At 37.0% G+C, this 15223-nt stretch overlaps 1 protein-coding gene across 2 annotated transcripts in view; it reads left to right on the plus strand.

Annotated features, from left to right (window-relative positions):
- Window positions 1-2999: 2999 nt before the first annotated feature.
- SENP6 (SUMO specific peptidase 6) overlaps window positions 3000-15223 on the plus strand; it is a gene marked incomplete in the record, with an annotated part of 3063818 nt that continues 3051594 nt past the window's right edge. For both annotated transcript variants that reach the window (XM_044070093.1, XM_044070102.1), the window contains 1 exon segment: window positions 3000-3634. In XM_044070093.1, coding sequence (XP_043926028.1) covers window positions 3604-3634 — 31 coding nt within the window.

The following is a 15223-nucleotide window of genomic DNA, read 5'->3' on the forward strand; positions in this document are numbered from 1 at the left end:
AGTGGTGCCCATCACATACTGGAAGCAGTGGTGGGTGTCACACTGCTCATACTATCTTTAAAAATAAATTAATTTAAGCTTTCTAATAAACCAATAAACTTCTAGTTTAACCAAATGTTCTCGGATCAAATTAGTTGGTACAACATTTCAAACCTTTCTTTAGTAAGAAAATTTCTGTCATGGTAACATTCAAACCAGAAATGTTCACTATATCAGAGACAATAATTTCACAAATGCTTTTAAGATCAAGCAAGATAAATTTTTGGTCATAAAGTATACTTACTTATTTGTCTGGAATCCAGCTTTTTCAATCACCACTTAAGGTTTTTACTCTGGTTAACAATTACATTGTAACAGTGTAACATTCAAAGTAATTGTACATAGGAGAATGAGTGATTATGGCATGGGAATCCAGTCCACCCTACCACGGCCCACTTAGGTTCATGACTTGATTTTTCAGAGTTCAAAAGAAAGGGTCCCTTCAGTGTTGGCACCACTAACAAAGGAAAATTTTCTTTTATGATATGCAAATGCCAATGTAAGAATAGCAGAAGCAGCAGAAGTTTTACTTGGAAGGGTTAGAGGGCATTTAGCATGTCTGTTACAGGACTAAGGGTAGTTGTAGACACTGAATCTGCAATCACTGATGGAGAGACCTGAAATAGTGAAGGTTAAATTAGAAAAAAATGGGATGCAAGCAAGCAAAATAATAAAGACATTAAGGAAGCATCAAAGGAAAAAGTTTAGTTAACAGTACTGCGTATAGACTTCCAGGATGGCTGCACACAGATCAATAGGTGATTAGAGATTTCTCAATGTGAAAATAATTGTGGAATTGTTACAAAAGGTAGAACACATTGACAGTTACTGTCTAGTAATTGCACTGGCAGGATGCCAGTAAATATGATTTAACTGAAAGCGAAGCTATGGATAATAATAACTGAGAGTTGAAAGAAATTGAGAATGGATGAGAGAAGTAGTTAAATGTGATAAGTTGTCTCACTATAGATGAAGTTATTTTGAGATTGCCTGATTTAAAGTGATAATTTACTCAGTTAAGCCCAGGTATTTTTCACCAGATAGACTGCAATTGCTGTTGCACTGTTATCACTTTTTTCAAACTTGAAAGATGCAATCCTGTTTGACCCCTTATTTGTTTGTAAAAATAGTGGCTTTACAAACATCTGTACTAGGGACCTAAATTTACACTAACAAGAACATACAAGACAGGCTGGAGAGATGAGTTCCCAACTCAACATATTCCTAGCCCATAGAAAGAATAAGTTACTCTACAGGTCAAGCAAAGTACTACTCTGGCTGCCTTTAAGACTAGTCTTAATGATTAAATGAGTAGACAGATTTACATTATGATTATCATGTACAGCTTTGCTTGTAAAATGTGGAAAAAACTTTTAGGTGTGCCTAATGGGTACATAGCTAAACATCTTATGGTACCTGTGATGGCTTGCCTACTATTGTTCCTATGTATGCTACCTCACACCAAGGGTTCCTACAACAGCTACAAAACAAACATTAGATTTGAAAGCTTAATTTCCCGACTTTTGATAGTGTTAAGTGGAATGTAACTAGATCCTTTACACAGTCAGTTGTTAATACCCTTTAAACAGTTTGCCACATTCCATAACTCTCAACTGTCCAAATTTTCTCCTTAAATTTTTGATCTGTTCCTCATAAATTTTTGTGGTTTTCTGGCAATCATTGAGAACTGAAGTCACTAAATAACGACACAAATTTAAGTTTCAGACTTCATAACCTTCAGAAAATGTGTGCTACTGCAAAACATCTTATTCTAACTACATTTTAAGTTTACACAAGCAATATTTAAAATCTGTCTTTGACTTTGGGCCTTTGTCCTCCATTCTTTTGGCTATGTCTAGATTTCTTGCACTTAGAGGTTGAGAGGAACGATTATAACTAGTACTAAAAGTTGACTCAGTAAACCATCCAAGGATGTAGCCAGTCATACTCAAGTGTACTCAGATGAGTACATTTTTTTCTATTTCTTAGATGCATAGTGGTTCAGAGTACAGAAGACTTAGAACTGTCTAAACTAGTGTTTGCTAAATAGAAGTATACAAAACATACTTCCTTGATAGGAATGCTCTTCTAACAATAGCCTTTGTATGGTTATAACTGGCAACAATTGCAATCAGTGTCCCTCTCCAAAGTGTATAGATGCTACAGTTTAAAGCTTGAATACATTTTAAATGATGGGAGAAACAGCATGAAGTCTGAATACAAAATATACATTTCTGACTACACCCCTGAATCCATCTAAAAAATAAATAAAATAAAATTTGAATACAAAACAAATCCCAAACCACACAATAACCTTAGTATAGCTTGCTGTATTGCAATGTAGTGATGCCAGTGAGAACCCTAAAAACATTACATCGGTAAAAAAGAAAAAAAAAAAACACACAGTAAGGGTTACAACTTTTCAAATGCCCAAAGTGGGTCTTTTTGTAGAAACGTGAGAGTTTGCAGGACAAAACATACCCACAGCCAGTGCTAAGGACAGAGTTTTTTTGCCAAAATAAAAGCTTATTTTGTAGCATTTCAGTTGCTTAAATTATTTAATGTAACATTTAGATGTATCCTGTACAAAATAACTGTTTAACGCAACTATTAAAAAATGTATGACATATTTTTGGCTTAAAATCTCAAGACATTTGCTATTTGGTTTCTTTCGCGGGACACAACTGCTCATTGAGGAGCAGGTGTTAACACTCACTCCACTTAGCATACCATCCACTCGGGTGCGTTACATCTTTTTATACAAAACACAGCAGCATTGAACCATAGGATTGGAATATAATTTTTTTCTGTGACGGATGAATTAAGCAGACACAACAGCCCAAGTACATGAACACAGGATATGACGCAATAATCACTGGTGGTTGAAGTGATGTTTAAGTTGCAATAAAAGTCAAGTTTTCTCAAACTACCCTTCCAAAATATTCAATAAATTGTATTGAAATAGAAGTGAATGAGTAAGGGATGCTTAGAAGTGTAATATTACAGTCACTGTAGTCTTAAAGGATACCATGCAGACATGCAAAGAGAACTACTGAACTGCAGATACTTGTAGACTGCAAGTTTGAAATTATTTGACCAAAAATACATTTACAATTACACAGTGGCAGAAAAGTAACAAGCGTTTCATAAACAAGCAAATTGACACACCGTAGCCTTTAATTATCTGTGTGCTGTCTTTGTCCGAGAAACACCAACATCACACGTTTTAATTATTTTGTTTATCAAAACAATAGCAGTTCATTGTAATTTCCTCTCAAGAAAATAAAAAAAGTGTCTTGTTTAAAATGGGAGGGGAGTAACAGAAACGGCCTAGGACACCGGGTAGAATTTTGCATTTGGAGCAGGAGAAAGGCAGTCGGAGGAGGCGGAGTGTGACGGAAGCTTGGCTCGGCGAGTTGCTGGCTATCTTCGCGTGAGACAAGCTGGAGAGCGCGGCGGGGTTTTATTGACGACTGTCAAGAGGTGCTCGGGGACGGAAAGACTTTGTTGTTTAGTAGTAACCTACTATAAACGCTGTATGAAACACCGGGCTATGGAGTGAAGATGGCTGGCGAGGGGAGCATCTTGCTCAAAGGTAGGAGAGGAGGGAAGGAACAGCACGACCAGTGACTGTTCGCTATTTTTTGCCAGAGTATAGTCTATGCTGTGGCTTTTCTGTTGCACTTGGGAAGAGAGGGTCTGTGGGGACCGTGTCACACTATGTTGGAGCCGCCTGGAGAATAAACGTGAGGTCGAGGTGCAGCCAGGCTTTATTTGGGCCTAGCGGTATATCTTTCCCCAACAAAGAGATATAGATTGCCAGTTGGCTTTTGTTTTTGACCAACAGTCCAGTTATGTAACATGTCAAATATTTCCATAGGGGTTCTCTATGTCATTTCATAAGCATCTTTTCGGGGAAATGGCAGTTGAACAAGCCTAGTTTTTAGCGCAAGAAAGAAGAATAAGTTACTTTTCTTGTTAAATGTATATGAGAATGATAAAAATATGCAATGTCTTAATTGCATGTTTTATTTTTATGTCGATATTGCATTGCATCTTCCTTTATTGTGTATTAAAACACACTTGTATAGCTTCATTTAAGTTTTGTATAGAAAATCTGTGTGTATAATTCGTTGTGTTTCAGAAATGTCCTAAGTTTTATGCCTGTTTAAAATCTTGCCCTTCACACATTTTTGCGTATTTTGACGGGGATGACCTATTTTAGTGATGGCCATCTCGTCACGCAAGTTAGAGAAGTGGTTCAAAAGTGTTTTTTGAATAACTGATTCTCAAGTTAAATGTCAGGAGCCCCCTGCCTTTTCATGTGTTCTGTGGTGTCATTATTTCTTTTGATAATGTTGTGAGTTGCATTTTGAGCTGAAGTGATGATAGATACAGTAACCAGATGCCGAGTAACAGGTCCGATTTTTTTTTTCTTGTTGCAGGAGGATTTTATTGTAGTCATATATTGTAGCGATGAAGGTCTCATTTGGGGAGCAACTCTAATAAATATGTTTTGTGACTTGTTGCAGGATCAACACTGCGTGGTGTGGTGTGTTGTCAGTTGCTGCTTCAAGAGCAGGTTTCAAGGTCTTTACTGGTTTAGAACTGAGATCTTCAAGAGACAAACTACTGTTGAGCCCCTACCCTGAATATCATATTAGCTTGATTCTTTGATAGGTTTTGTAACGTTCAGGTGTCAAGACTATGACTTGATGACCTTCAAGAAATTTCATAGCTGTAATTTCATGTTGGTATTTTTTGTTATTCATATACATACCTGATTGTACTTTAAGAAATCGATTTTTTGTTTTTTAAGAGCTTATTTTATAATGTATGTTTCAATTCTTTGTAATGTTTAGTATTCATGAGTAGTATGTTTCAATTCTTTGTAATGTTTAGTATTCATGAGTAGATAAGGTATGACGGGGCCTTTGCTGAAAAGGGGTATTTACCCAGTTAGCCTTACCTTTGAAAGCATTGTGCAGCACCCCCCCCCCCCTTCCTCCATTATTAATTTTTTTTATTTTAGGTTCCCTGAGCTGGTGTTTATGCTGTAGGTGTAGAGTTTCTCTTATTGTGAGACGACTACAGAGTGTTTGTTTTTCCTGACTTTGGTAGACTCGCACTAATCAAAGTTTATTTGTCTACTATTACTGTTACAATTTTTGATGGTGTATTTTTTTAATGATTATATCATTTATTATTCTAAACAATTTATGGTACAGTTGGTGATTTATAAAGTCATTACGACTGCCCAAATAAGTTAAAATGCCGAAGTTCTTCAAAATACTGAACATTAACACTTTGCAATTATCAACACATTTGTCTGCCTGCAACCCATTTCCCCATTTGTTGATAATAGTCTAGGGGGAAAAATATCCCACTACAGAGTTGGGATAACTTTAAGTAGTTGGGATTATCTCATCTCTTCAATAACGTATTGGGTTTTGTTGTGCTTTGTTGTGTAACCAGTATTTTACCACTTGGAACTGCATATGGATTAACTTTTAATGCATTTAATTTGTTTAGTCAGTATATGCCTTATGTAAAGAGGTGACAAAATCTGTAACAAGGTCAAAGTGTGCTGCACTGTTGGTGTTACTGATTTTTTTTTTTTTAAGGAATGCCACAATTCAAAAAACAATCTGTGCCTTTTAACAAGCCCATCGTTTTGCACAAGTAGCAATGTTAACCACTTTGGTTAAGTAGTGTTCCGACAGTTTCATGGACGTAAAACTGTTTTGGTCTGATATGATTCTCCCCTGTGAATTTAGTACTATATTTTGGTACAATAGGTCAGGGGGCTTCCCCATGCTAATTTTTTTGTAACTGAACTGGATTGGTGGTTTAAGGAAAAGAAACGGCCACTTTGTGCCTTACGGCTTCATGGAATGGAAGGTTTGTTTGTTTATGTATGTATGTATGTATCTATCTGCTGGGGGGGGGGGGGTGCTGCAGTTGTGTCTGTGATGTCAATAAAAATATTTCCCCTTGTCTGTGTAGCACTCTGATTCCATATTGCAAGTTTTGTTTGAAGCTTTTCTGCAGGTATAGCTAGTTTTTGCAGCTGGATTAGAGTTTCGTTTATTTGTCAGTAATCACAATTGTTTTTCTGATGATAAGTCTCAAAGTTGAAAATCAGTAAAGTATAAATTGGGATCATAATTACTTGGGAAATGTTGATAAGACTGTTACTGTGGGTGGGCAGTCTAGTTATTGTGTGTTCTCATGTAATTTGTTGCAACATAGTTTCCCATGACAACATTTAGGAAGGATGATTTGGTTGTAATTAAGTTTAAAACTCTTAGGTTGGGTTAAAGGTGATTGTAATAAGCAAAGATTATAATACAGAGGGTAGGCCTGCAGGTAAGGAGCAGAAAGATAATAGATTTTGTCAGTGTATCAAGATGTTGCCAACTCTGGGTTTCACACAGTTTGTTCTGAATTACTGTAGTTCTTGCTGCTGTTTTATTTTGTTTTGCCAGTATGATGGCAAATATATTGACATATGTGGTTGAATTTCGGACATTGTTAATCAAAATGTATTTTATTTATTTTGCTGTTTTATTTAGGGGCGGGGGGATCCCAGAGTAGTCTGTGTATACAAAAACAGAGATGGGAGGAACATACCAACTCCACTCAGAGGTCAGTGTGAACCTTAGTCCCTGGAGTTCTAAAGCAAGTTATTTTAACCGTTAAGTATGTATGATAGTTATGGTTGGATTTGCTGTGTCCAGATACATTTTGATGAAATTAACTAATGTTAACACACTTTAAAAAAAAAAAAAAAACACTTGGCCCTGTGTGATCGTAGAACCTTTAGGAAAACTGTTAATTCTGACAAAATGGTCCTTTAATGGTTTGGACTCTACTAACAGTTTACCACAGCAGCATTCTTCTTTTGGTCCCCTGTATAAATGGGCACTGCCTAATGTTTTATTTTTTTATCAGTGTCTTAACAGGACAGATAAGGTAGTGGGTTCCGTTTCCTCACTAGGTGCTTGGATTCATTGTTTTTCGGTACTTGCACTGCAGATCATATGGGGGGTGGAATACTCCTGAGGCGTCCTGCTTTGGATGAAAAATTTAAACGAGGTACCTTCTGATTTGAACACAAACTATGATCCCCTCCAGCAGTGCTAGAAAGACATGGACACGATAACTAGCGCTTTCATTTACCTTTATTAACTGTGAACTTCCTCAGAAACATCAAACTTCACCCTTACACACAATATAAACTCAAATTGTAGTCACATGTTTGATTACATCATTAATCTTCGTAAAAAATGTCTCTTTAAAATAACATATAAATAAATGCACTTGTCCTTACTAAAAAAACTGTTTCTCAAACTAAAACAATAAATTTTATTTATATATATATGTTTCATCATAAAAAAAAAATTAATATTAACTGTTTCATTCAAACCAGGCTTGGTGTCTGCCCCAAAATGAAGTTGCCATTAAAAAAAAAAAGAATTGGTGAACACTTATTAGCCATAAAGAAAAAGGAACAAGCTAATGCTTCAGCAAGGCATTCCATGGTCTGTTCAAATGTCAAGAAATTTGTTTTTTCTGTGTTAGACAATGTAAGACAACAAGTATATACAGGAGATCTTAAAACACTATTGGAATGTAAAAAATCTTTATGGCAACTTCATTTTGGGGCAGACACCAAGCCTGGTTTAAATGAAACCATTAATATTAAATGTTTTTTGATGATGAAACTGTAATTATGCTGATAAAAAATGTTTATTTATAGATTTTTAATCAACTATATATGGTATGTATGTGTGTGTGTGTGTCAACTATATATGGTATGTATGTGTGTATATGTGTGTGTTTTTTTTAGTAAGGACAAGTGCATTTATTTGTTATTGTAGATACTTTTTTTATTGAGATTAATGATGTAATCAAACATGTGACTACAATTTGAGATTATATTGTGTGTAAGGGTGGAGTTTGATGTTTCTGAGGAAGTTCACAGTTAAAAGTGAGTGAAAGTGCTAGTTATCGTGTCTGTGTCTTTCTAGTACTGCTAGAGAGGATCATAGTTTTTTATGTTTAGTTCGTTTGCCGTTTGAAACTTTCTGATTTGAGTTGATGGCAGCTTAGGTGGATGAAAAATATTTTCTACAACCCTTGCAAAGTAGAGCAGTTACTCTAGTGTCCAGGCTGATTTTCCCTTCTTTAATACAAAGGAAAAAAAAACACAACAAACAGTTTGTCTCCCCTGTAGTGCCTAATGGGCCTAACATAGCCAGCAAAGGTTAGTTAGCTCTTTACTTATCTAAGATGAGGGTTGTTGCCACTGTGAGATGCTTGAGATAACAGATGACTGTATTAAATAAAATATTTCATGGCCAGATATTGCTCATTTAATTTAATTTTATGCACCATGGAGAACTTGATGTATCTATGTGATTTTTCTTTGTGAATTGGAGGAAAAAAAGGTGATTGTTTGAAAATGAAACTTCACTCGTAAGTAAATGTGCTTTGGGCACTTCTGTAAGATGCATATTATTGTTCAGGCTAACCCCTCCATCTGATGCCGACCCAAACTGGCTTATAGTATAGCATTGCAGAATGCCACCTCATTTTGTACACCTTGCAGTAGATTTTCTCCCACATTTGATCAAACTACTTTAGGCTTCTCAGCATGTTTATGGTTTTACAATTTTAAGACATTTGAGCATTAATTACCTTGACATCATAATTTTATATAAAAATGTCAGCCCTAAAAGTTCCGGTTTCAAAACTGAGTCATACCTTTCTCAATCTTGTAATCACTAATGCCCTCTGTGACAAAGGGAGATACTGCCAGCCCAGCTATCTGGAACTTTGTAAATAATTGTATGACATTTGTGAATATCAACATGATGTATATAAAATACTTGTGTTACAAATGTATTGAACTGTGTGTCGTGTGTATCGAACTGCTTGAAGGTGCTTGCGAAGTGCTGTTTGAGATTTAACCACAGTATACTCTACTGGAAAAGAACAGAAATATACGTGCACTATTGTAACTGTTTTAAATGTAAATGTTTTAACAGTGGAACCTGTGATACAGGAGGTTAACCTCAGTCTAGTAAATTTTAGAGAAATGGCTGAAATTAATTTACTTTATGGCTATGCAGTAAAATATATTTCAGTTTCAATGCAGCAATGAAACGGTGAGTAAAAATTAGGGAACTTTCTCTATTGTTTTGGAAGTATTTTATGATTTCCAGCATCTGCCAAAGCCCTTGTCTATGTATTTCTACAGGTAGATGCTAAATGCTAGCAGCTGCCATCAGTTGTTGTTTTGGGCCCGAGGATTGGAAGTTAGATGACAAGAAATGTCATTCTGCAAGCTATGCCAGCAGTAATATTTGAGAGATTAATTTGAGAGGTCTCTTAGAGAGACATGGCATTCTGTCTTGGACCTGACAACAAGAACCATTCACCACATCTGCCTTGATCTAAGTAAGTTCATGGGTTATAGTATTTCTCTTACATGTGGTCAGGAATATAGTGAAGCTTAGTTTAGATTTTTTTTTTTTATTTATTTGAGACTGCCCTGCAATGTTTTAAATATTTCACCTATATTAAGTATTGTCTTGTTGTTGTTTTATTATTATTTAAATATATTTAAACTTTTCATTGTGGCTGATCTGTGGAGGGATATTTAAGTTCTGAGAGTACTTGCATATTTATTTGGTGACACTGTGTGAACCACTCCTAATAGCTTTGCTCTTGGTCAAACTACCATTTGTATTAATAGTAACATTACACTTTAAGATTGGACACCATTTGTTAAGGGCCTTAAAGTAGCTGACGAGGAGTTGGCTGGTGGCAGTGGTAACTACCTTATAGTGTGGGCAAAGGGGGCATAGTTAACCTGTGCCATTCTTTCCCAGGTGTGTGTATGTCAGCTACTTGGGCAGGGACACGAAGCACTGGTTGGACAGAGAGGGTGATGGCGATCTTGGTTTGGCCACTCACCTGAGATCTCAAATCTCTAGCTGTGCAAGTGAGGAGTCTTATTGGGGATCTGGATAAAGAGGGAAACCAGCCCTGGACTGACTGTGGTCCCTGTGCTCTTAAGGGAAACTGTATTGGATGCAGAGAGCTGCATCTGGAAATACTGTCATGTTCATGGTTAACCTGTTAAATCAAAATGGTAACCTGGATTTTCTTCTGACAGATGCAGTATGACTCCACTTTGCACACCTGACTGGGTCCACTTTCATTGGTTTACAAAAGCCTTTGACCCCTTTTTTCTCCCACTTAAATCTTCTCTGTTGGAATTAATCCTAAAGCCCTGAGTTGGCTTACTGACTTCGTTTCCCAGATGCTTTGACTGAAAATGGAGTCTCAAAGCCTGCAGTTGTGGTGTAAATCCCTGAGATACGGCTGTGATGGCCAGAGTTTGATTAGCAACTCCGATACTTGACAGCATAGGCGAGGATGATGGGAATGCCAGTCTCATGGTGTGAAGGATGGCGGTCCCAGTTAGCTTAAGCCAATGCCTTGCTACTGTGTGTCCTATGGTCTGTTGGGAGCTATTGCAGGGATATGGGTGAACATATCCAAGCTGATGATAGCCTTTCTTGGTATATGTAGAGGTGCAGGCGAGTGCTGACAAAAGCTCCATAAGTAGTTCTTATGGTGATGAAAGTGTTAATCTAGGTGAGTGTTCCTTCACTGAAGGGACGGGGAAGCCCTTATAACTCAGATGCTGGTCGAGGCACAAGCAAAACCAGTGCTTGCCTCTCCATAAAGCTTTTCCCCAGTGGATCTGAGGATTTCCCATCATTAGAGAACAAATAGACATAGTGTAGGTGGTGGTGGGGGACTTGATGATGGCTGGCAGACAAAGTATGCAAAAAAGACGTCACAAACCTCTCATACTGTCAGTCTTACTGGAAGGGGAGGGGGGTCAGTGTTGTTATTACTGTTATTTCTTTATTAGTACACTTGACTCTGACTTGTTGTTCCTAGCAGTCATGTTATAGGCAGAAAATATGGTAATTTGCTAACCTGGTCCCTCATCCGTCTCTGTCAAGAGTATTTTTATTTAACATTCGTTTACCGGGAAAGTCTGACTGGACACAGGTCCATTTTCAGCAGAGGCCCGGGGAGAAAAGCTCCAAAATCAGAAATGTACATAATAGTACAATAGAGATTGAAAAAGTGCAGAGAATAGTATATGGCTCTAGGGTATGAGCTATGCAATACAGAAACGTAATTGAATTATTTACAGATCATACAGTACAAAATAAGTTGACTATTTACATATGGATACATTGCAGAATGGATGTTACAAAATTGTTGTGTGTGTTAGATTCCAGAGTTAGCTATACAATGTATAAGTTATTGATTCAAATAGTAACATTTTCTGTTGATTATATGCATGATAAACTAGAGGCATATATTGGACATTCATTCAGTAGGTAGTAGTGGACTTTATTTATCAAGTGAGATTGCTAAAATATTCTTTAAAGCTAGCCAGGACCTGTGCAGAGCCAGGTTTCATTTAAGAGTGACTTTAGTAGATTATTGAATTGAGCTGTAGGGTGGGTTGAGATTATTGGGGATGGTAGTTTGTTTCATATCTTGGGAATGAAGTTTGAGAAAAGGGCATCCCTGGTAGAGTTGTTTGCTTTGGTGGTGGTAAGTAGTTGTTTGTTGCTGGAACGAGACAGCGATTGTTTGTGGTTGGCGAAGGTTCTGGAGAGAAGGGGTTTTATCTGGATAATGTAGGATTTTATGTGCAAAGGTTAGTTGAGTATTAGTTGAGGTAGTTCAAGCCAATTTAGTAATTTTAGAGATGTACAGTGATGTGTTCAAGAAGGGGAATCAGTGGCAATCTAGCAATTTTATTGTAGCAGGAATCTAGTTTGGCTAACAGTTTTTCTGAGATTAGTTAAGATGGGAGAGGCATAGAGAAGTGTAGACAAGAGGTGGGTGTGGGCAATGGTTGCTTTTGTGTTTTTATGTTTAGGAATTGTTTATTTTTATAGAGGGTGCCTAATTTGTTATGTACTTTCTTGATGGCTTGAGAGATATGGATATCAAACTTTAAAGTGTTGTCAATTTTAACACCCAGAAGTTTTATGTGGGTTACTGGATAGATAGTGGTCTTGTTTATAGGTTCATAGATTAGTACTAAGCTAACTGCCCTTGGGAGCCATTTTAAGCTTAGCCAATTATCCCTTGTGAGACTCAAACCCTGCACCTTGTGTTTGTAAGGCATACACCTTAACAATTAGGCCACCCTCCCACCTTATGGATGTGATGGAGAATGGCAGGGTAGATGAAGGTGGTGTTGTAGGGTGGAACAGTAGTAGTTTGGTTTTATTGGGGTTTAGAATGAGCTGGATGTTAGTGAGCCATGTTTCAATTGCCAGAAATGAGTTTTGGATTATGGACCATAGGTCTTGTTGAGAGGGGGCTGTGCAGATCATTGTAGAGTCTTCTGCGTATTGTATAACTGTTTTAAGAGGGGTACAGGTGTGGAGTCCGTTAGTGAAGAGAGAGAATAATAGAGGTTCATGGATAGATCCTTGGGGGAACTCCTAATGTTACTGGAAGAAGGGGGGAGAGTTCATTTTGCCATTGAACAGCCTGCTGGCGTCCTGATAGGTAGCTTTTAAACCAGTTTATTATAGATGCAGTACTAAGGTTTAGGGCAGAGAGTACATTAGTTAGTTTGTTATGGTTTACCATATCAAAGGCCTCTGAGAGATCCAGGAAGATGGCTGCTACAAAATTTCCAGTGTTTCTATGGTGGTTGACTGAGTTAGTGAAGGACATTAAGGGTGTGATAGTACTGTGATAAGGGTGAAAGCCATGTTGAGTGTTAGAAGTTTTTGATTGTGTAGATGGTGCATCAGTTGTGTATGTGTGTGCTACTCTTTCTAATATTTTGGATAAGGGGGACAGGATGTCAATTAGTCGAGAGTAAATTTAGAAAATAAATTAATCAGTCTGGCTGACTTTGAAACAGGAATATATTTCTCAGTTACGTTTTTTTCTTTTTTTGGCAGTGTCAGTGAGTTTGGATGGGCTTAAAGATGTAGTCTTTGGAACCTAACAAAGTCCCCCAGACTGAATGATAATTCACAGTAACCTTCATCCTGTCAACTTAACAGATCACTTTTGCTATTCAGATATCGTAATTTTTGTTGAGGGTTAAAAGCTTCACCATCAATTAACAAGCTAAAATAATTACATTTCTTTTCTGGTTCAGTAATGTTTAACAGTTCTTGTCCTCAGAAGAGAGCATTGCAGTGGAAAAGAAACTTCCTTCTTTCCCTAGGCTGCCAATTGCTTTCATAGCTGGGGAGGAGGGTATCCATAGTACTTTTACAATCTATGTCTAGTCGCATCTGTAGGCTCATCCTTCTTTAATCAAGGAAGGAAACACCATTGCTAGACCCTCATGAAGGCAAATCTGTTACCAGTAGAACAGAAAGCACAACTTCTTGTGTCTGTATTGTGTGATTTGCTTAAGTTAAAATTCTTTTATTTATTGCTAGTCCTCTAACTTTGAGAACACCATCTTGATCTTTTCCTGCCATTCATTGTCTTACCTTGCATTGACTACATCTTGCATGTTGGCCCAAGACTTGGGGAGACGGTCTTCTGTTATAAGAGGATTTTAATTGTACCCTTAGTTTGGGCAAAAGTCATTTTAAAAAAATCTTAAAAACTAAAGATTATGTATGTTTAAAACAGTTTATAAACCACTTGGCACAACAGGACCCGGAAGCACGTAAACAAAGGCTTTCAAAATAAGCAGATGTAGAAATCAAACAGCTGCTAGGTCTCCAAAAAGATCCTTTAATATAACAAGGCAAAGTAAAAATCCACAATATCTTCCAAGCGCTTTCACTCGACCACTTGCAAGCTTTTTCAAGGCAAAAAACATTGCTGGAAGTTCATTCACATTAAATACTTCCAGAATCATCACATGACTTCCTGTGAACCTTTCCCAACAGGAAAATCACCATATAAGGAAATTCTAAAATGCATTCTTATCATTAAAAATAATTCATTTTCTAAAAATCTTGGCAACTAGATACCATATTAAACATAAAATCAAATCAAACTGTTAAAATGTGGCAAAAGACAATTCTGCAAAATATTTTTATAATCACAAATAAATGCAGTGACCCCTTTACCCTCGGGGGTAAAATCAAAACTCCAAATTGAAACCTAGAGTTACTGAATACCATTGTAAAACATTTCTTTCCTAAGTTTCAAATATATAACATGACATTCCATATATCTTATTATAAGATTTTGTAAATTCAAAAATGAGTAAAGCAATAAATGTCATGTTGTACCAAACTGTGTTATAAACGGGCTTGCCTCAATTTCAGAACACTACTAATGTTAAGGGTGTCATTCAGACCTGGGTATCTAGTAGCGTCTAAACGGAGCTGCCAAAATAGTTCACGGTATTCTAATTTTGACTCCCAACTGCCCCCTCTTATATCCGGTTGTACCTGTTCCAAAACCATAAACTTTATGTTCATGTCCTTACATGTCAAAGAGTGTTTATAAAAGGCATTACTTTCCTTCCTTACATTGATGTCATTGAAGTGTTCATAAACCCTTCTCCTAAACACCATTTCAGTTTTCCCAATGTAAAAACCATGGCACGTGCCACAGCATCCAAGATAGACTACCCCCTTAGATCCACAATTAAAATGTTTGTTAGCGTGGAACTTGAATCTTCTAGAGGGAAGGTAGAAGGACCCCGAATTCAGCATAGCGTGGCATTGCTTGCACATCCCACATGGATAAGTGCCTAATTTCTTTCTATTCTGATTCTGTGGATCCTCTAACCTAATTTCTAAAAGTTCTTTCAAATTCTTGCCCCTTTTCCTAACCAAAGAGGGGAAACTGGGCATAGAATCCTTAAGATCTTCCTGAAGTCTGAGAATGGGCCAATATTTTTTAATAATCTTCTCGATCAGATCTGAGTTGTTAGAGAAAGTATGTATAAAACTATTTTTTGACACTGAAATGTCTTTTGAAGGGTTTGGTAACCTCTCATTAACACCCACCCCCAATAAAGGGGGATATTTATTAGCCCTCTTCTCGGAAATTTCTGTAACTAGTGCTTCTACCAGGGCTTCCGGATATTGTTTTTCATTAAAGAATCTCTTTAAAATGGAAACTTCCTCATTGA

This window comes from Protopterus annectens, chromosome 1.part0 (assembly GCF_019279795.1).
Source record: "Protopterus annectens isolate FY-2018-M chromosome 1.part0, PAN1.0, whole genome shotgun sequence".
Taxonomy (NCBI): Eukaryota; Metazoa; Chordata; order Ceratodontiformes; family Protopteridae; genus Protopterus; species Protopterus annectens.